This window comes from Lagopus leucura, unplaced genomic scaffold (assembly GCF_019238085.1).
Source record: "Lagopus leucura isolate 7727_CA_CO unplaced genomic scaffold, USGS_WTPT01 Super-Scaffold_100157, whole genome shotgun sequence".
NCBI classification, from domain to species: Eukaryota; Metazoa; Chordata; class Aves; order Galliformes; family Phasianidae; genus Lagopus; species Lagopus leucura.
Window position 1 is genome coordinate 12,542,576 of NW_024962334.1, and position 21,744 is coordinate 12,564,319.

The window sequence follows — 21,744 nt, forward strand, 5'->3', positions numbered from 1 at the left end:
TAAGATGAGACTGTGAGAGCATGAGTTTGAGTCTGGGTGGAAGGAGAAGACAACTCTAGCTTTCACAGGAGGAAAGACTGAATAGGTAATCTAGATAGACAGCAGCTGTAGGAACTACTCCATCAAACACACAGAGAGAAGAAATTAAGTAAAATAGGGATTAACCATCTTCCTATGCCAATTATCACTTCTATGACTTCCCCATTGGAGGCTTCCATGAATGGATACGTAAGGTCTTCAGAGGGGCATTTTGGGTCCTGAGAGCTCAGTGGCAAACAGGGAGGAACTTGGGGAGATGGAGAAATTCATTAGCTAAACATTCAGAGACATCATTTCCAAGCAACCAAATCAAATTTTGCTTGGGAGAGAGATTCACAGAGGAAATTTCAGAAGTGATGAATCCATTAGTGCAGCCAGCAGCTCACGGTAGCATTCAGGTGGGTGTGATGAGTTGAGATATGATGCTGGGCTAGATCTTACCAACAGATAGCAGCTGACTTGGAATCTTTTGGCAAAAAAAAAATTACTAGAAGCAAGAGCTAACCAGAAGGAAGGAACAGGTTGTAGGGATGGTAATCTCACTCAGCATACAAACAGATGGGGGAGTTTGTAAACTCAGAGACAGTCAAAGGATGATAACCAGATATACTCGTCCTGCAAACAAAACAGACTAGAGAATGGAAGTAGTCAAATTGGGACAAAAAGTAACTCCAACATGCGATACATAACAGAACACTAGTGGCTACCTGGGCCTCGACATAAGTTGGGTGAACTGGAATACACTCTATAGTAAGAAAACACTCAGATATCAGGAAATATGGTGAATGCTAATGAGCAGATTACTAAGACATAACATGCATGGCACAGAGTAGGACATAAGAGTGGAGCCAGGTTAAAGCCTGGCTGTGAGTAACAGAATGATAGGACTGATATGCAAAACATAAACATGAAGAATGATAATTTTGCATTACTGGAAAACTGAGCCTGTACTATGGAGTGTTCCACAAGGACAGCACCAATAACATCATGCAGAGATGTAGAAAGATGTAGAAAGGCAGGAAAGGCAGGAAATAGAATGCTCATAGGGGACGTTATTTATCCCTATGCAGATTGAGAGAAATGGGATATAAAGCAAAAATCCCATTTTTAGGTGCTATTTCTAGCACCTAAAAATGAACAGCTGCTTAGGAAGCCTTGAGGAGCAGATGCAACTCTTAATTTGAAATGACCGTAGAGGAGGTAGGTTGTGGGACAAATTGACAAAAGTGAACAGTAACAAATTGCAACAACAGATGGTATTCACCCTGCCTGTTCAAAAATAGCTGGCACAATCGCTGACTACACATGTTAATAAGCCTCTTTTATAAAACCAACCTTATACTGAGGACTGAGGAGGTGGCATGTGTGGTCACACTGCTATTAAAAGATTCCAGGTGAGATCCACTTATCCACAGGTCTGTAAGCCTGGTATCAAATTGTCAGAAATTACAGAAAGAGTCAAATTACTGGAAATACAGTATATGGAAAGAGCCTGGCTTTTGTGGGTTTGCCTCACAGAACTACTGGAGTTCTTTGAACAGGTCAACAAGCCTGTGGATAAGGGTGATCTGGCTAATATAGTCTGCTTGGATCTCTGAAAGGCATTTGACAGGTCCCCAACAAAAGGTTTCTTAGGAAGCTATGCAGTCATGGAGTAAAAGGGAAAAATTCTTGGATAAACAATTGGTTAGAAGAGAAAAACAGAGGGTAGAGGGCAAGATCTTTCTTTCCGCAGAGGAACAGCACCAATGGGTCTTCCACACGGAGCTCTGATGGGACCCATACTGCACGAACTACTTTTCTAAAAGAAGTTGCGAAGAGGATAAGGAGTGAGGTGAAAAGATTAGTTAGGAGAGAATATAGGGTGAGGCAATTGCAAATAACTGTAAGGAGGTCCTTATTATAATAAGTGGATGGATAATAAAACAGCAGAAGGAATTCAATGTAGATAAATTTAGATGATGCACGTGGAAGAAAACAACTTCAGTTTCCTATTTTAAAATCATGCACTTTGTAATCCATAGTAATATTGACTGCTTTTTTTTTTTTTTTCAAAAAAGCCAACTGAATACTAAAAAATATTATTAAAGGAGGAAGAAGTAAGAAAAAGAACTTACTGCAAATACGTCTACATATCTTCCTCTGTCAGCCCTCAAATATTTTAAGTTTCAAAACCTCAATCTCATAACTAGGCACTAGGGAAAACACAACAAAAAGTTGTAAGACAGAGACTTCTTAATTCCAGAAATTTCAGAATAACTTGTTGCAAGCATACACCTTCTGTTTCAAGTGCAGCTATTTTAACAATTCTTTCTGATGTAAGAACTCTCACTCACCCATCCTGATAAATATGTATCTGTCTCCAAAATCCAAAGCACATTTAATATCTGTTTCATGATTTTTCTCTCTAGTAACTAACTTTTCTTCTCCAATAACTAGCAATAAAATCTATTTTTATTAAAGGGAAATGACTACTAGGATTATGTGCGAGAAGTATGGAACAATTAAATTCTTAAGTTTTGAATAATCATTTTTCATCAATTTGGAGGCCTTTTCAAAGATACACTCCATCAATTATGTAGAATTTACCCTGCAATTTACTGCAAACTGAACTGACAGATAAGAGTAACCAAGATACCTCAGGCAAACCAGGTCACTCAGACTTTTTCTTGCTGTTTCACAATTAAAGGTTGACCACAGAAACCTTTACTTTCTGCAGAATGACATATTTGTTTGTCTAAATATGCAGGCAATTAACATAGAGATAGCATGCATTTAAATGGAGGTCCCAGTGACCTCCATCTCCTAGCTGCAAGCTTTGCTCTGAAAGCAGACAGCTTAGCAAAAAATATTCAATTAATAAAAAACTGAAGGGCAACAAGTCCATTTTAAATCATTTAAAAATAAATAGTGTTTACTGCTCCATATTTAATAAGTTAATAAACAACAACACCATGACTAATAACATAAGCAACAAGGGCATAGGTCTGAATAATCTTAACAGGGATCATATTAAAAAAATAAGATGAAATTTAAAAAAAATCTAGTTATTTCTCTTTCATTCAGAATATTAAAGAATATTCTATGAGAAATTACAGCCTGTGTTCTTGTATTTTCTGAGCCCTGTATTTCACTCCTCTTCCCATGTCCCAAACCCAACTGTGACACTATAACTTGCTCCAGTTACTCAAATTTCCAATCCCAAATATTTCTTCCTCCCCTCAAACATCCATAGCTCCCTTCCAAATTATTTGTTAGGCAAGAACAGCGAAAGGTCTTGCTCAACCATAGATGAGGAAGCAGAAGTTTTCTGTGATTAAGTGGATAAGAAGTAAACTCACCCTGCACTCTGTCCCACAGGAGCATTGAGTCTCCACTCTACGTAACTACCCATCATCTGAAAAAACTTATTAACTGTTATATTTGAAATCCCAGACCTCTGTCACATTTGCTTGAAACTGGCCAATAACTTATGAAAACTCTGTAAACAAAACTAAACAAAACAAAAAGAAAGCTAGGCCACTTGGATATTTATCAATCAAATGAACATGTGTTTTTAAAGAGAAAAACTGAATATTTTTTATTTTTTTAATCAAACTTATAATTTGAGGGGTCTGCAGAAACCATATATCACACCAGTGCCATCTAATGGAAGAAAACATCAGCCCACCATTGGTGTTAAGGAAGACCCTGTCAGACAAGAATTAAGTCATCAAGTAGGGTTGTTTCTACCAGCCCTAATGTGGACTCCTCCTTTTCTCATGTATAAATTCAGGTCTTCACAAAACATTATGGACTTAGAAAAAAAAAGAAAAAATTGAAACAAAATCACTAATGTTGAGATTAGAAAGACTGGTTTGGGATTTTCTTTGCCTTTTTTTTTTTTTAATTCAGCTTTTTTTTTTTTTTTTTTTTTTTTTTATGTTATTCAGCTAAATTCAAAGTCCTAAGATTTTTACCTGTGCTACCCAAAATTAAATGGTAGTTTCCTAATTTAAAGGCTCAAAAGTCCACAAGACAAGGTTGCTTTTTAATTGATTTATGTAGAAAACAATTGTATAATGCTCCATAGATGAGCACTTAAAGCCGTATCTCTATATACCTTACATAACCTAAATAGATGGAGCAATTACTCCTGTTCTGACTCCAGGACTAGCTTGGATAGGCTCTTTCGCAGTGTTGAACCTCATCTTTACTGTGAGAGGTTATGATTTTTCCCCTGTGCTGCACATATATTCTTACTTCAGCAACCGCCAAATGCCCAGAAAAGGAGATTTAATAAAAACGATGGCACGCTCTATTAGTGTTTTACTTTCACAGTATATTATCTACTACAAAAGAGAACATTTACTTAATTCATCTGGGTAAAATAGTTCCACCAATCAAAACAAAAGCCAGAGATGTGCAGTAATAGGGGAATATGCAAAATGATGACTTTTCTGATTGCTGGCATAATGCGAAAGTTAAGTCACGCTATAATTAACAGATCTGATTCAGAATGGTTCCTGTTGAGTAGCCGTATTCAATAAGAGTCTGTTGATGGGATTTATTACCAAATTGTTACTGTAACAAGTAAGCATTTGTTTTGCATATGCAGCGTACTCTGAGAGTGCTGGAATCTGCTCCAGTAGAAGTTAGGAGCAGGGTAATGTCCTCCTCTATGATAGCCTGAGGGCTCCCAACATTCAGCTCTTCTTTGTCTTACAACTTTTGAGCAGCTAACTTCTCAGCAGAATACTGCTGCCTTTGGGAAAGCCTTCGAGAAACCAGTGGTCAAACACAACTACAGAGATTTGAGCTGCTACACAATGGCATCAGATAAAACACAGAGGTTCAAGTTTAAGAGAAGTGATTCTGCAAGGCAGTTTAAAAAGCCAGTGCATTACAAGTAAGGTTTCAACAGAGCTGATTACAAGCCGTCGTTTCAAGACACAACATTTCTCTTCTATTCAGTTATGTGATACGAAATAGATATTTCCAAGTCTGCTGAGACCACTAAGAGCCTGCTAACATTACCCAGTCCCAAAATGCACTTCAAACACATGCCAAGCTATTGGCAAAGTTTTCTACAGACCAATGGCTCAAAACATTAATCACTGTGTATAAATTGAAATTTTACTTTTTTATTTCTCCAGTTGGAAAAAAAAAAAAAATTAAACCAATTATTTGCCAGTGATACGGGTCTGCAAATTTTGGAAGCAGTAAATTAAGAATAATCACAGATTGGATACGTCACAGAATACTTAAGCATCTTGGGTCTTTTTACAGAAAATATTTGCTAGGCTATGAGTTCATTTATGAAAAGATAATGACCCAGGAAATATTTTCCTTAATTGCAAAGGAGCTGTTTATGACAGTGTCTAGGGAACTAATTAGAAAGGAGTTTCATCTGTAAAGGACTAGGCTTTAAACTCAATAAGTGATTTTTAAAGGACTTGCTTGAGATAGAGCACAGTTTCCATGCAGGCAGATCTGATTTCTGAGGAGCAGCAACATTTTGCAGAAGTGGAAGCAAGTACATATCAGATCCCCATGATGGCTGGGAGGCAGCCAGTGTTGGTATGCTCCTGCTACAGGGAATTGCTCAGCACAACTCATCAAATCCTTTTCTGTTTCACTACAGCAGATGTGGAAAGCATTCAGAAGCATGCAAATGGGAGAAAAGCTACCTCTAAAGTAAAGTGAGATTTTGTAAAAATACTTCCATATTTGCCAAAGGACATGTAGGACCCACTTGCCAACAGAACAAGTGCCAGGAAAATACTTCATCTGATAGCATCATAACCTCCTATTGAGCGTCATTGCTTCTTTCTGTTACCAGAACATAGAGAAACTTCAACAATTAAAAAAAAAAAAAAAAAGGGATGGCACCTTATAGATTTTCTAATATACACACTTTAGTTTTCCATCTAGAACCTTGTAACTAAAATCAGTCATGTCTGTAGAATAGCGTTACAGTTCATGAGCCTGCAGATCCAACATACTTCTACTGGACATGATAGGCTGTGAACTTAAAAAACTTCCCTGTTGTGTGAACAATGTCGTGGTTTCTTATCGACAGTTCTTCTCATCGTCTTTTGACGTATCCCTGCTCGGTGCTTTTCTAAAGACAAGAGTCCAAGTCTCATGTGGTTACGTAATAATATCAGTTTTTAACTTTAAAGTAAAAAAAATAATAATAGCAAACTCACAGCTCTACTCAAGGAAGTGAAGCAAAATTCAAAACAACAAAAAAGACCTACAAAAGGAACTCCAAACATTTAACATTTAAGCAGCCAGTTTCATGATGTTTAAATGTATATCAAGACTTCAACAAAATATTCAGCATGGCAAATTGGCCTTTTTCTTTAACATTTCAAAACAAATAAAAAAATCAATTAAGCATTAAAGGAAGAAACGTAATTTTAAAATATTCTCAGTAGCAGTTCCCCAAAACAAGTGACAAATTGAAAGACGGCTCTGCATTACTTCTAGTGGGCATTAATGCTGTACTACTCAGTCTACCTCAGCAGCAGGACTGACCTGGGGGCACTAGTGAAGACTCTCTGGATTTGTCAGCTAGTTTGCTAACAAAATTTGGCACCACTATGTACAGCTCGTACTCACTGTTTAAGAAACCTGGGACTCAATGAGCTGGGACTGCTACAGGCAGAGATGGATTAGCAGACACATACATAAAACTTGTTGAGTGCATGCCCACACTCAGCATCTAGCCAACCTTCTCAAATGCCTCACTGTCTTCTGATCCACCAAATTAAAATATTCCATGTTGCTACACTTTTAATAACTTCTGAACTCTTATGCCACTTATTACGTAAAACTTTGGAATGGAAAAAAAAAGAAAAAAAAAAAAAGAAAAAAATGCAAACAAACAAAATTAACGCACAAAAAGTCACCACATCTATTGTCTGTTCCGGCATCGAAAATAGGATTGATTTATTTTTACGCAAGTCGAGAGTTTCAAAATTAAATAAGTCTGTTTTACAAATTATTTACTTTCTACAAGATCCATTTCCCCTTGAAGCACGCTGTGCATGCCCTCCTAGTGTGAACAGTTTACAGTCTGTGATCAAGCACAGACCTACTTGGCTGGATTTTTTTCCCTCTCAAAATGGCAATTCTGAGAATCGTAAATAACACAGCACAGTTATTGCAATTTGAGCTTATTCCCAATAAATAAAATTAGCTAAGCAGTTTTCTATGCAGCTTAGCTCTTTCTTTGCTAGCTTATGATTTCACATTGACCTGCTTCATGTTGCTAGCCACAATCAAATTCTGCCACTGCAAGTATAAAATGAAGAACATAAATTAATGAATGCTTAGTGAAAAATGCATACATTCAAGTGATCACAAATAAGCTCTAATCTTCATAGGATATTTTAAAAGAAAAAAAAAAAACTTAAAATTCAAAGTTATATATTGCCTAATATAGATTCCAGCGTCCATCTGTTATACGCTACAAAGTTCTGTTTATCAGAACACTAAAGCGGAAACCTCCTCATCATTAAGCCCCAAATGATCAGAATACTTAGGGATGCTGCTAAACTTAAGCAGTTGAGCAGCACCGCTGACTTAAAACACAAGGCAGGACAGATTCCTTTGGGGAGTTATGAAGCAGCAGTTTATCAACCCATTCCAATTATCTCCAACACTTACAATAAGCCTCCAGTTATCTCATTTTTGTTTCATAAACAGTTCTCTTATGAAACAGGTCGTGGCAAAGCTTAAGTCTTGGTCTAAAAACAGCAGAGCAACCAGAGAAATAAACTTGTATGGGATATATGGTGAGTTAACACAGATAACCTAATGGCATGTTTTGACCATAAACCCACTGCAATCCTAATGAATGTGTATCTACATTCTCCGGTTCTGAACTTTAAAAGTAAATAGATCATTACTAAGACTTACTGACAAGAAAAAATGTCATAATGAAATATTAAAATTATAAATAGAGTCTCTATAGTTCTCCTCATGTTAGACCCATTTTTCTCTTAAGACCAACACTTCCACTCAACAAATCAAGTCACGTTCAGTTTGAAAAAAAAAAATACACATAAAATGAAGAATATGTAGTTGAAGTGTTTGTCTCCTACACATTACTGTGATTCATAGCTTTTATTTATTTAAAAAAAAGAATTCCCACAGGTGGGACTTCAGACTTTAAGTCATTTTTCCAGGCTGATCTTCTAAGGTCCTAACAAAATGCTCAGAATAATGTGAGCTCCTGATTAAACCAGGAAGTAAATCTGTATGCATGCAATTAAAGTGTCTGCAAGGGCAGATGCAGATGACAGTAATTCATACTCTAAGAAATGGGCTTGTGTATTTGGCAGATTAACTGTTCTGTATTCCATTGCAATGAGGTATGGAAACTGTACTGTGAAACAGCCATTACTCATTCCCTCTGCTCCAAGCACGTAGGTCTATCAAAGTCGAGCCAGGCTGGAGAGGGCAAGGGGCGACTGCTGGAAAGAGAAGAGCCTACGTGTTTCAGATTAACACTTCCCTTGAATGGCTTCTTTTATTTAATTTCCCCTACTTTTTAAATTAGCAAGTACAGTAGGCCCAGAAGGGAAATGCGCAACGGGAAGAGGGAGAGAGAGGGAAAAAGCAAAAGCAGCCAAAACTCTCCAACTTGTTCATTAGGGTTTTTGTGTTTGAACATCTGAATGAATCATGTGTCTGTTTTTCATTATTCTCCATATGTGATTGTTGCCTGCTTTGTTCATTGATTTCTGGCTACTTTGTCATGACTGCGCTCATTTTGTTTTATATATTGTTCTCTTACAGAGTGATTGTTGCTTCTAGTATGTCTCACTTAGTATTTATGCCACCAACAAAGACTAATCTTTAAATGAGAAGTTACGTCAAAAGAATTCCCTTGTTAACTCCCTTGAAGCATATATGATTTCTTCAGACCGACTGCTTAATTCTTACCAGGAGTAAATCCTCAGATGACACTATTCCTTAGCACGCCAGTAATGTAGCAGGTATCACAAGGGATACTGAAGGGTGACATACTGTCCATTTTTCAGAGTGTCTTCTGCATTTTTCAAAGAGGAAACCTAACACTTTTTGCTAACCAGAAGTCTATTTTAACTGATTTGCACATTTATACAAATGGTACTTGAAGCAATTTGTTTGTTGTATACACTATTTTATATTTTTAGGTCTACTCTACACCTTGGAAAAAAACATGAATGAGGCTGAAATAGATTTTGAAATCTCCAATCACGATTTCTTGTATCATTGACATGAGGGTAATCTTCATCACTGTATGAACAGCAGAGGATGATGGGATCATTTAACAGGATAGCTCATACTTTGGGAAAGATGTGTGATAATCAAAAGACTGGGAAGGAGCAAACAAAATGCCTGCTGTTTGTTTGCTTGCTTGATTTAAAGGACTGGATGTAGGCCCTGGTGAATTAGAGATACGTCAACTTAGATTTAACTTCCGGAAAAATCTTTCAACAAATAGCAAATAAACCAATTCACAGTGCCTCAAAGGCACCAGGTGATGAGTACCACACAGCATTGATTAGAAAGAATAAATGTCACACTGCATCTCCATCCAAACACAGGTAACTAAGTTCCATGGAGAGGTAAATACTGTATGTTTCAATCAAAACTTGGTTGTCCCTCATAACATGAAGAGATGGAAGAAAAACGACCTAGCTAAAACTGCTATGACGTAGGTGCCAAACTGACTGGCACATCCAATTTAAAAATAAAGTTCTCAGTGGCTCACGGGTAAACTATCTGGTATGCCAAGAAGGTTTCCTCATATGTCTCTCCCATGCCTGTTATTATTCTGTCTTTTCCAAATTATCTTGTCCAGTGGATTATAGAAATCATTTATTAACTGTGAAGAGGATACCTAAGAGGTAAGTGCTGTAAGCACTCTGAAGGACTTAAGGCTTGAGAATAATCTTGACAAATTAAGGAGCAGCCAGGAAAAAAAGACGATAAAATTCAATGCAGACAAATGAAAAGTACTAGCCTTAGGAGGGAATAATGAGCAGCACAAAGAAGAGCACACAGTAAGGAATGCCTGGCTGGCAGCAACGCCTGAGAAGAGAACAACAGAACCAAGGGGCTGCTGAGAATCTCTTAGCAACACCCTCATACAGCATATGTTCTCATACAACACCATCGAAAGTACACTTAAGCTTTAAATATACATAGTTCTTTATATGTATAAATAAACAAACAGGGGAGCCACACGATCACACAGAATACAAATGAAATAAACTCTCCATGTTATTTAAAATGGCCAGACTCAGGCTGACTGACATTCTGTGCCTGGCTCTGAGGGCTTCTGGTTAGAAGTGAACTAATTAGAGAGACTGGTGAAGTGCAATATAAGAAACTTGAAACAGATTGCTTTTCAGGAAGGAGTGAAAGATCCAATGTATAATCTAAAGAAAGATCAGATAGTTGCATAGCAGTCTTCAAATATATGTTTGCTGCAAAGAAGAAGGGAATAAACTATTCTGCATCCACTGGGAAGTAAGAAAAGAAGCAATAAGCTCAAATTGCATAAAGAGAGATTTGGGTTAGATATTAGGAAATACTTTATTACAGTAGAACAGCAAGCAATGTTGCAGCTTGCCTGAAGAGCTTGCGGAGCCTCCACGACTGGAAGCCTCCAGGCATGAGAGAGGCAAACATCCGCAAACATACTGGTCCTGGCCTGGGGCAGAGGAATGGACATGATGACTTCCTCACATCCCTTCCATTTTGATGCCTGTCAGACTATTTTTTTTTTCCCAGTAATCTCACTGAAGAGGAAGGAAATTGTAGCCAGCCTTTAAAGAAGCAAAACTTCTATTCTTTTTGTGCCATGAAGCATTCTGTTAATAAATCCAATTATGTTTATGATCTTTTAATGGCACCACTTATGTCATAAAGATACATCATTGCAAATACAAATAATATATCTCTCTGCCCTACAGTGTAATAACACAGCATAAAAGCAAACTTTTACAGAATTCTAACTTACTGTTGTATGGCTCCAACTACAATAATATCAGAACAGACTACAATATAAAGAATGCCAAACCAAGATGTGTATCTTTCTCAAACTTTTACCATTCATATTCCTCACAATCTTTTCATTTCACACTTTTGTGTTTTGTGAGGAAATCCATGCCTTTTCTTCTATACTTCAGGCAGTGGGAATTGAAAGAAGCTCAGATCACGTGATACCATGTTTGTAGGAGTGGTTACAATCAAACATCTGTTGTGGAAAGAAAAGGCGTGAAGGACAAAAAGGACAACCATTTAGCCTGTTTCCAAAAGATTCACTCCATTAACCTTGAGGCTCCTGCCTGAAGCATCTATGGTAAGATCACAGTGGTCCCAATCAAGATCAGCAGGGGCAAATAATTTCTCCCTTCCACAGATTTCATTTAACTATTTAATATATTTACAGACCAGTTCAAATTCAATTCCATATGCCTGCTTTGTGTTTCCATTTCAAATGGACAACTTTAAGACAAAAGCCTGGTAGATGAGAAGCTGGACATGAGCAGGCAGTGTGCACTTGCAACCCGGAAGACCAACTGTGTTCTGAGCTGAATTACAACTAATGCAAAGCCCCTCCTATCCCACCATGTTACAGTTCAGAGCACCACTTTCTCCTTGTCAAATCAGCTTAGAGCCCTTTGATCTGCTCAGCCCCTTTTGTAGCTCCTAGTCTTTTCATTTGCTGCTAGTTTTCCTCTCTCTATAGGTCGCCATACCACACTCTTTCTCCAAAACCCAAACCTCCTGGCTATGCAGCCAGGAGCTGGTACCTCCATTTCCTCCTGGCTCAGAAACTGCAGCACTTGCTTCTGTGGCCCCCCATGCCAGTTTCCTGCACTTGGCCTAGCCCATACCTCCCATGGGAGTATTCCTCCGTAAAATAAAATAAAACAACAAACAAAACCAATAACCAAAACTGTTTCTCCCTATGTTTTTTCAAAGTTATACGGACAGCGATGTTATAAAAAATCTGCTTTCACAGGGCACCAAGGAAAGGAAAAGCACGTCCAGACAAAAACAAATGTATGGCAATGCTGTTTCTGATGATGCCTCATAACCTACTGGGCTGGTGGAGTTTCAGGAGTATCAGGCAACTGATAAAGGCACACACTTCTAAAAAAATCAGCGATGCCCTTCGTACATCCGGCAGGATTTTGCACCTTCTCACAGTTTGCCCAAATGTCTTTCTCTGATGCTTCTCTTCAGAATTCATCTTGTCACCAGTGAGATATTTCCGTACACAGTGTTCATACTAACTCACACAGAAATATGGTCCACGACATTTGTCCTAACAGAAGAATCTACTCAGTAGATTCTATTATCTATCTATTCTATCCTCCAAAAGGATTCTGTATATCACTAGCATAATGTTACAGACTTTTAAAGCAAAGGCCCCCACCATACAACTGATTGCTTTTCAGACTGGTAAATGAATAACAATTCCCTCCCTAAGATAATTCTACATGCTCGCCAATATTTAACTATGCTCATTTTGCTATACGTACACATATATGTATATCAAACATGTTATATTTCACTTAAACGTTTAAGATATTAGCAAAAAATTAAGAAAGAAATAAAAACATAAAACTGGAAAATGAATCATTTTCATATCTTGGTATTGCAATTGGAAGATATATTTGTGTCACAAATAATTTCTACTTCCAATAGTGTAGACCAAGACTGTACAGAAACAGAAAAATTAAACCAGGTTTTGCTTGGGAAATTTTTCCCATAGGTTTCTCATTTTTACATCAGAAATCAATTTGAATCACTAATGGTATCATTCAAATCAGATGGCACTATGTAGTTAGAAGGTAATTTACTTTTCTGCTGAAGCAATTTGATACTTGTTCTGACTTGTGATTTTCATTTTGTTTGTTAATGAAAAAAATTAATGAGTAATGTCACTGGAAACACAACTCAAAGCATTGGCATTATTAAATATGTTTGCAAGATACTTTACATTATGCTGATTGCAGTGTTGTAGCAATAGCCTTGGCAGCCAAGCCACCAGTCAATCACTCAAATAATGAACTCGCAAGGCAGACTTTTTGCACATACCTTTGCACTGATTTGTGTTTTTGTCAAGAATTGCCTTTGTTGATACAATTTTCCCATACCTAAAGAGAAAACAAAAAAACAGAAACACATGTTATTGTATTTTTATATAACACATATCATATACCCAACATACAAAACATTTCAAGAACAGTAGATCTCCTTCTTGGATGAGTGCATGTCTGATACTCCTGGAGACATTCCTTCTGCCACTGCAGTTCAACAAACACCTTTAGAGTTCATTTGGAAAGCACTTATCCTCTGCCACAGCCTGTTTACCTCTGGCCACTGCACTACCGCTAACAGAAGTGTCTGATACAGAGTCAATTGTAGGGCATCAGCACTGCTGACGATGCTTTTTTAATTATGTTAGTTAGGCTTCCTTAAAAATATTTTTTCATTTTTAGCTGCCAAGGAAAATTTGTTGTAATACAGATGGACTAGATCCAACAACAACGCGGGAGGTATCATCATTTATTTGCATGTATATGTATGTATATACATTCTAAACTTCTGTTTTAGATAAACAGAAACTTTTGAGATTTATATCCATCTCCCAGGTCTAAGATGAATGCTAGAATTTATTTGAACATATCAAACCTCCCACAGACAGCACAGCACTGCACCAAAACTTGAATTAGGGCACATACAAGTTGTTACATTAAGCAGTTAAACCAGAAAACAGCTATGTGTCTTTACCTTACAGAGATTTAAACTAAAAACACAGATTTAATGGTCACAGTCACTAATCCCAAGTGAACGATCACAGAAGGCCATTTATAGCTGAACGCAACACTTCAGGAGAATGAGAACAGTAATTTTATTCCTCTAGTCACTGTCTTATTTTGGTCACTGCCACGGCTTCACCAAAGAGACCTTTCTCCAAAATGTCCCTTGTCCAATTTTTTTTTTTTAATTTATTTTTTTTAACCATTACAGCTACTCTGATAGATCAAGTTTTCACTTGGAAAACTCCATGATACACAACTTCCACTATTAATGAAGAACATATTACTATAAAAGACAACAATAGAACTGCATCTTCTAATGGCAAAACGAAACACTAGATACATTCTTTTACATGGGTGAAATCAACAGAACATTGACTGTGAACTGCCAAAGTGAAGTAGACCAATTTTTATTTGATTAATGTTTATTAACAGCAATATAAATTTGGCATTAGTAGCTTCTATCTAAATTCCAGAAACCAGGATATGGAAATCCTGCTACAATTATCTTCTCTAGCTCAGGACCCATGTCTACTACTATACAGAAGTGAAAAAAAGTCAAAGTGCTGGTAGAGCATTGTACTGTATACTATCTGACCTACAATTATATAAATATATGCAGAAAATTGGAATAAAAATAAAAATATTTAAAAATAGGAAGAAATTAAAAAAAAAAAAAAGAAAAGAAAATGAAAGAAAAAATGAAGAAAGAAAAAAGGAAAAAAAAAAAGATACAGGAAAAGAAAACTAAGAAAAAAAAATAGGAAAAAGATAAGAAAGTACAGATAACCAAAGAGAGAATAGAACCAGCACTCAAGGAGAAAACGGGATCTTTGAGTTTCAGACAGGCATCCAGTGAACACTTAAATATCATCAAAGGGGAGCAGCACCAACACGAAAGACTGGGGACAGCCTACATAAATTGGGGACAGCCTACATAAATTGGAACCGGTAAAGATTTGAGGCAATTCTGCATCTGAAAGACAAAGTTCTCAGCTGAACTCTCCACATTAGAGGTAACTCATTAGTACTTAGATAAAGTAGATAAAAGCCACCATCTCTCTTTGCCTTGTTTTTGTGACTGACCAAACTGCCACTTTCTACTGTCACTGTTTTTAATTTCTCTAAGAACCAGAAAAAAACATTTCTCTCCATTTGACTTTCATCTTAGGCAGAAAAATGCTTTGCTTTCCTCTCCTTCAACCGAAACCATTCTGAAGGCAGGCAAATGGACCTAAAAACATTAACAGTTTGTGCAACCATCCTTCAGGAGACTTTTTTTTTATACCTCCTGGCTCTGTAGACAGGCAGAATTTTGTACTGTGGGAGCAGACGCAATCCAATGCACACCTACCACCATGTGTAAACGGACAGGTAGCTGTAGGTCTACTTTGCCATAGCTGGCACCACTCCAAGAGCTTACATAACAGGTTTAATGTTAACTGTGAGATCACATGCTTTCCTAACCTCAGGTGTTTTCAGAATTGAGGCCTTTATACTCACTTATGTTCCACTTAGTTTTATAATTCTTCACAGTAATACCTGGAGTTGACTTTGGCCTCAAAGACGTTAGGGCACACATCTTAAGCAAGCGCAGTCAAATTCTCTGCCAGTATGATTTATGGTTGCTCAGTGGGCCAGTTTACCCAACAGGAAACTTGGCCTGTGCAGTGCATCTTCATTTATTTGATTTATTTAGATTTAAAATTGACTACATGAAAAACATGCAAAAACATGCCTATCTTGTACAGCAAAGGGCTTCTGACAGATATATGGAAAAAGAATCCAGCAAAAATCAGTGGCTAACCCACAACAACCTCAAATAAAACACAACCCCTACCTAAACTTCCGCCAACAAAAACTAACACCCAGCCTCCATTTCAGTTCAGCCACTCCTAATGAATTGATATGTTGTTTCATCCAAGTCACCTCAAAGTTGACATTTCTTGCCAGCAAAGACAGACATTTGTGGTTGCCCCGCTTTTATTACAGATTTCGCAAAGTTATTTGCTGCATACTGTGATCCTGCAAATTCTTAGTTACACTAGAGATTTCACTCACAGAAGCAATCCTGTTCAGTCCAGAAGTTTCCTCCAACACGTAGTTACACGCACATTACCTTTGTGTTTGCAAATACAGCCATCTGAGTACCGAGAGGTGCCACAACAACAAATACCATTACAGGCAATTAGCCATACGCAGCCAATTTAATCAACACTATAAACTCTAAGATCTTCCACAATAAAGTCATTGGAATTAATTTAGACACTATTTTCCTAAATATTTCAAGTAATTATTTCACAGTAATCAGAATATCAGTCCTGATGAAGAACGTTAGCTTGTGTGCTGCATGAAATCAGGAACATATTTTGCTCCTATAAATGTAGATATGTTTCTTTTTTGCACATATAGAGAGCGGTACCAAGTTATGCCTCATCTCCAAAGGTGATGGTTTTTCATTTAGCTATGGTTTCCTCCAAGTGAAAGTACCAAAAATATATTCCTCATTAACACTGCCCACAGAAATAAGAATAAACTGCATTGCAGGAGACAGCTTCTTGCTTTCTCATATTTAAATAGATATCACTATACAATCCAACAGCCTGCACCTCTGCTTCAGGAGTGGTACCATTAACCTAACTGATACTAGGTATAGGTCACACGTCATGAGAAAACATGATCACTATTTAATTTCCTCCCAAGTTACAATGCACAGAGGTATTCTTTTCATGATTTTGAAAGAAAAATTCTAGTCAGAAAAAAGATAATTATGGAGTTCCGTTCATTGCAATCCCTTACCACCAACCTTTTGATATAATGACTGAATCATGAAGGATAATCTACTGCAACACAGAATCCAAGAGAATAAATGCTATGAATCTGAGAAAACCACCTCAAGAATGTATTTAGTGAACATCTGAAACAGAATTTTTCTCCAAAAGATTTCCAGACAGACAATGCACTGGTTTTCATTACATTCCTCCCTAAGCATTATTTAAATGTGTTTTCATTTGGTTTCATCCTTTTTTATTTATTTATTTTAATAAATCCTCTTAATCCTGTATCCAATGATGCTTTCAACAGTTTTTCATTTAATAATTTTCATTTAAGACCAGGCGGTCAAGTGTTTGAGAAATTTTCCATGAGGAGCAACTGCATAGACAAGGACTTAAGCTCATTAAAGAAGGGCCTGTGCAGTGAAATGAGGACTAGTTGTCTTCATTGTTCCTCATAATATATAACGTCTGACAACTAAATTACAAGATGAACAGTGTAAAAAATTGAAGGGAAGATTCTTCACCAGAAGGTGAAATATACATGTGGAACTCATTGACCACAGAACGTGCCAATGCCTCACAGAGTGTTTCTTTACAGAAAGCTATTAGACAACCTCTGGGCTGGTAGATCTGTCAGAAAAAAAAAAAAAAAGAAAAAAAAATCGCTACATATAGTCTTTCAAGAACCAAATTCCATTGCACCCCACATTTTCCACCTACTCAGCAAGCTCTGGAAAGATGCAAACAATGCAAAATGAACTCCTTAATGTACATCAGAGCTGCAGTACAAATAGATCATTTCGAGAGCTTTCTGGCAAGCAGTCGATCAGCACTTACACTGCAGACAAGGGTGACCACTTGTTCCTGGGTTGCTATTTGATAACTACTGCTAAAATCCTTTCTGAAGGAAGCACTTGAGTTGTAAGTGATACCTCCTGCAAGATGCGAGAAACTTTCCCTTCACCCACACAGATTTGAAACTGATAGGAATTTGCTATCTTACAGCGCACAAGGGAGTAAGGCCATTTCTGCTTGTGCCTCCAGGAATTTAAGGGTGCAGGGGAAAGCAGGTGTGTTATTAGAATTGAGAGAAAAATGAGATTCAGCTGGGAGCAGGCTCAAGGTGGAGGAACCAAGGACCATTCACCCTTCTCCTGGGAAGGAGACAAACCAAGGAAGAAAGCTTGCTTGGGGACTGGTACCACAAAAAGCCATGGATTAGAAGACAGGATGTCCTGGGAAGCCAGACTGGCCAGGCTACTCAAGCTTTTCACCTTTTTCATGTTGCTAAAAAAAAAACAAAAGCACAAGGGAGAAGTCCTTTTATTCTCTCCTTCAAGCTAGCTTTCAAGCTGGCCATGGCTGGTCTTGTAACACAAAATGGTTATCAGAACAGACAGGCCAAGGTCCTCATCCTGCTTGCTACCACAGGTATGATGCCCCTCTCCATCCAATTATGACAGAAGGTCACAGACACCTACTAAACATGCCTTTTGCTCCTTTCCAGTCATTACCTGTGTGTTTTAAATAAACATGAAACTTGGGATTTCAACCTGATCAACCTCTTCACAGAGTTCTTCCTTGCTTAGTTAAACCAACGGAGTTTGCCTGCATTTCTAAGCATTTAGGTAACAGTATATGCCTTTATCTTGGGAGCTTTTGTTTTTGTATTGACCAGAAGTAATTGGATATAGGTAAGAAACTCTGAGGCTTTCATCCTTGTGAATCAATACATAAATAGTGTAACTGGGTTTATTTTGCTTAAAAGTAGACTCTATTAGGAAAAATTATGGATTCCTGGGTGGGGAAAAAAAGCCAACATTATGAAAGTCTGTAATACAGAAGGAATTGCTACTGGGTTTCTTGCAAAGATATTTTTCCTACAATGCCCTCCCCCATATACCCAACACGTCCAAATGCACACAGAAGGGAAGCTCACTCAGAAAAGTTCTCTCCATTACCAGAGACGGGGCTTGCTTATTGTAGTTTCTTCTGCATATTAATTTAAAGAGAAAAAGAAATTGGAGAGGGACAGAGAGTTTAAGACCAAACTCTCTTTTTATTCATACAGGTCTGAAATAACTACATTCATCCAATTCAAACCACTTTCTCTTTTCACTAACCAGCTCATTGCTTGGAGCATGGTGGTTGCAGGGAGCCTACAATGTGCTAGATTAACAAGACCTTATTTTTGCCCAAGAGTTAGAGTTTAACCTCTGTCTTCTCCGCTTCTTTCAGTATGATTTTCAAGTTTACAAAAGTCACTCCTTTGCAGACTATAATATAAGTTACCACAGGAATTTAAAATAACAACTTGTCCAAGAGTTTCAAAGAAAAAAGGGTGTCTTTCTGAAGTCTTTTGGCCATTCATCTGTAATAGCATTGGACTTACAGAAGCTCTCCTAGGGACCTTACTCCTGAATTCTGTAAGGCTCAGAATTGCCTAGCAATTTTGAAACATTGTCATATGTTTCTGTTCTTAACAACAGAGTTAGGTACACAGTTTTAAGCAGAAAATAAAGAATATTGTAGCATAAACTTTCTAAAGAACACAAGCTGATTAAAAGCCTAAAGAATGCGTGCATATTCAAAAATATCTTCATGTTTAGAGATTTACTGCTAAGAAAGAATATAATGTTTTGATTCGGAAATTGATTAATTGATCACCATCACACCATGTTCATCAAAAATGCATTTTTCATAAGAAAAAAAAAACAATAAATGTCTCTGAACAACATTCTAACTTTAGACAAGATCTAAGACCTTACCATTCTCATAGAATCACAGAATTCTTTGAGTTGGAAGAGATGCATAAAGATCACCTAATCAAACTCCTCTGCAATGAACAGGGACACCTACAGCTAGATCAGGTGGCTCAGAGCTAACTCTAGCCTGACCTTGAATGTTTCCAGGGATGGGGCACCCACCACATCTCTGAGCAACCACTGCCTCAACACCATTACTCTAAAAAAAACTTCCTTATATCCAGTCTAAATCTCCCCTCTTTTAGATTTAAACCATTTCCCCTTGCCCTGTCACAACAGACTATGCTAAAGAGTTTGTTCCCTTCTTTCTTACAGTCCCCCTCTAGATACTGAAAGGCTGCTCTCAGGTCTCCCCAGAACCATCTCTTCTCCAGGCTGAACAGCCCCAGCTCTCTCAGCCTCCTCTTCTCACAGGAGGAGTTTCCATCCCTTGGATCATTTCTGTGGCCACGCTCTGGATGCACTCCAACAGCTCCATGTCTCTCCTGTACTGAGGACTCCACATCTGGATGCAGTACTCCAGGTGAGGCCTCACCAGCACAGAGCAGAGGGGCAGGATCACCTCCTTCCCCCTGCTGGCCATGCTTCTTTTGATGCAGCCCAGGATACAGTCAGCTTTCTGGGCTGTGAAGGCATGTGGCTGGCTCATGTCAGCTTGCCATCCACCAGCACCCCCAGATCCTTTTCAGCAGGGTTGCGCTCAGCCCTCATGTCCCGCAACTTGTATTGGTTGTGGGGGTTGCAACAACCCAGGTGCAAGACTTGGCACTTGGATTTGTTGAATATTGCTGGGCATAACAGCTCTGTGATAGAAGGAAAGAACCTAATAGGCTATTTCAGAGTATGGTTGCATTTGATTCACACTAAACTGACAGATCACATTCAGAAATTCTGCTCTTAAGGAGAAGGTGCAAGCACCACTTAGTTCAAATCAGAAGCTGTAATACCACTGTGGAGCAGTTGTGATCCACTGATGCTTTTTTCAAAGAATATGGAAAACTTGCTAGTTATAGTGAACTTTACTTTTGTAATATTTTAACAACTTAGAGTGTATAATATTGCAAATAAACCTCTCCAAATGTGTGTAGAAATAGCAAAAGTCAAAACATCTCTCTGCTTTTAAAATGCTAGCTTTTCTTTCCAGTGCCCCTAAAAAATTCTGCTGTTAAAGCACAGAAAGGCATCTTCACTAAAATGATGCAGATGTCTTACATTCAAGTTAGAAAAATATTTACAATACAATACAGATATTTTCCAACAAACAGAGTCATATTTCCTAGTCAAACTAACCTTCCTTCATATTGTTTAACGTTATATGCACATTTACCTCTCAAAAAATAGTATCATATGAAAGCATACAGTCTCTGGAGACTTACTGTAATTGTTTTTGGTACTTGGCAAATTAAGATAGCTTCAACAGAAGTTAAAGTAAATGAAATTTAAACTGACACTAAATTTCTGGGTATATAAAGAACTTGAACTTCAAGATCTGTAAGAAGTATATTACTTAGATAGTTCAAACAAAGTGTTTCCCGTAGCTGTTTTCTTTTCCTTTCCTTGTCAAAATATAATAATTATTATTTTCCTTGCATGTAAATGAAATTAAATGTCTTGATCCTACACTTGCTGAAATCAAAGGCAGCTTTTTCATTGCCTTCAGTAGGTACAAGCCCCAATCCTATTTGCAGCGCTTATAATAAGGCTACAGATTTGTCACACTCTTGATACCCAGGACAGAATAAAATTCCACTTACTGAAGTGGCATCCTCAATAAAAGCCTGGCATTTTACAGCGTTTTGTTTGTGCTTTTTTTCCCCAGGTTCATTTCACGCAAGACATTTGGCTCTTAGTTGCAGTTTTAATGCTAAATACTGTTTATTCTGAGTTGCTGCTATATATTGTATCCATATTACATATATATGTTTGAATATTGAAGCTATTTAAGACGTTTTAAAAATGATTACATTACTGTATATTGTACTTAAATTGTAACTCTGACATGTATGTTTTTGCTTTGGTAGAAAGCCATGCTTTTCCCTCACAGTTGTGCCATGACAAATAACCAGTGTTAATAATTAATTAGCAAAATATTTTACAGTTGCTAAATTAAGTAAAGAAAACGAAATTCATGCATAAATTAATAACTGTGATTTCATGCAGAACACTTCAACCCTTCTTCTGGGCCATCATTAAATCTTCAACTACCAATTATTCCATATTTGCAAGAATTCAGATGTCTTTAAAAATAAAATACAACTGTTGTTTGCAGACATTCATGGAGAAAATTTCACAGCACTGCTAAGATGCATTATTTGGAAGACAGCTTAGGGATCTAAAACCCTT

At 37.4% G+C, this 21,744-nt stretch overlaps 1 protein-coding gene across 7 annotated transcripts in view; it reads right to left on the reverse strand.

The window, feature by feature from the left end:
- The window catches only part of RBMS3 (RNA binding motif single stranded interacting protein 3), a 698,683-nt gene that overhangs the window by 305,285 nt on the left and 371,654 nt on the right, over positions 1–21,744 (reverse strand). For all 7 annotated transcript variants that reach the window (XM_042888085.1, XM_042888084.1, XM_042888087.1 and 4 more), the window contains one exon: positions 13,135–13,193. In XM_042888085.1, the coding sequence (XP_042744019.1) occupies positions 13,135–13,193 (59 nt within the window). The remainder of the gene's footprint in view (positions 1–13,134; positions 13,194–21,744) is intronic.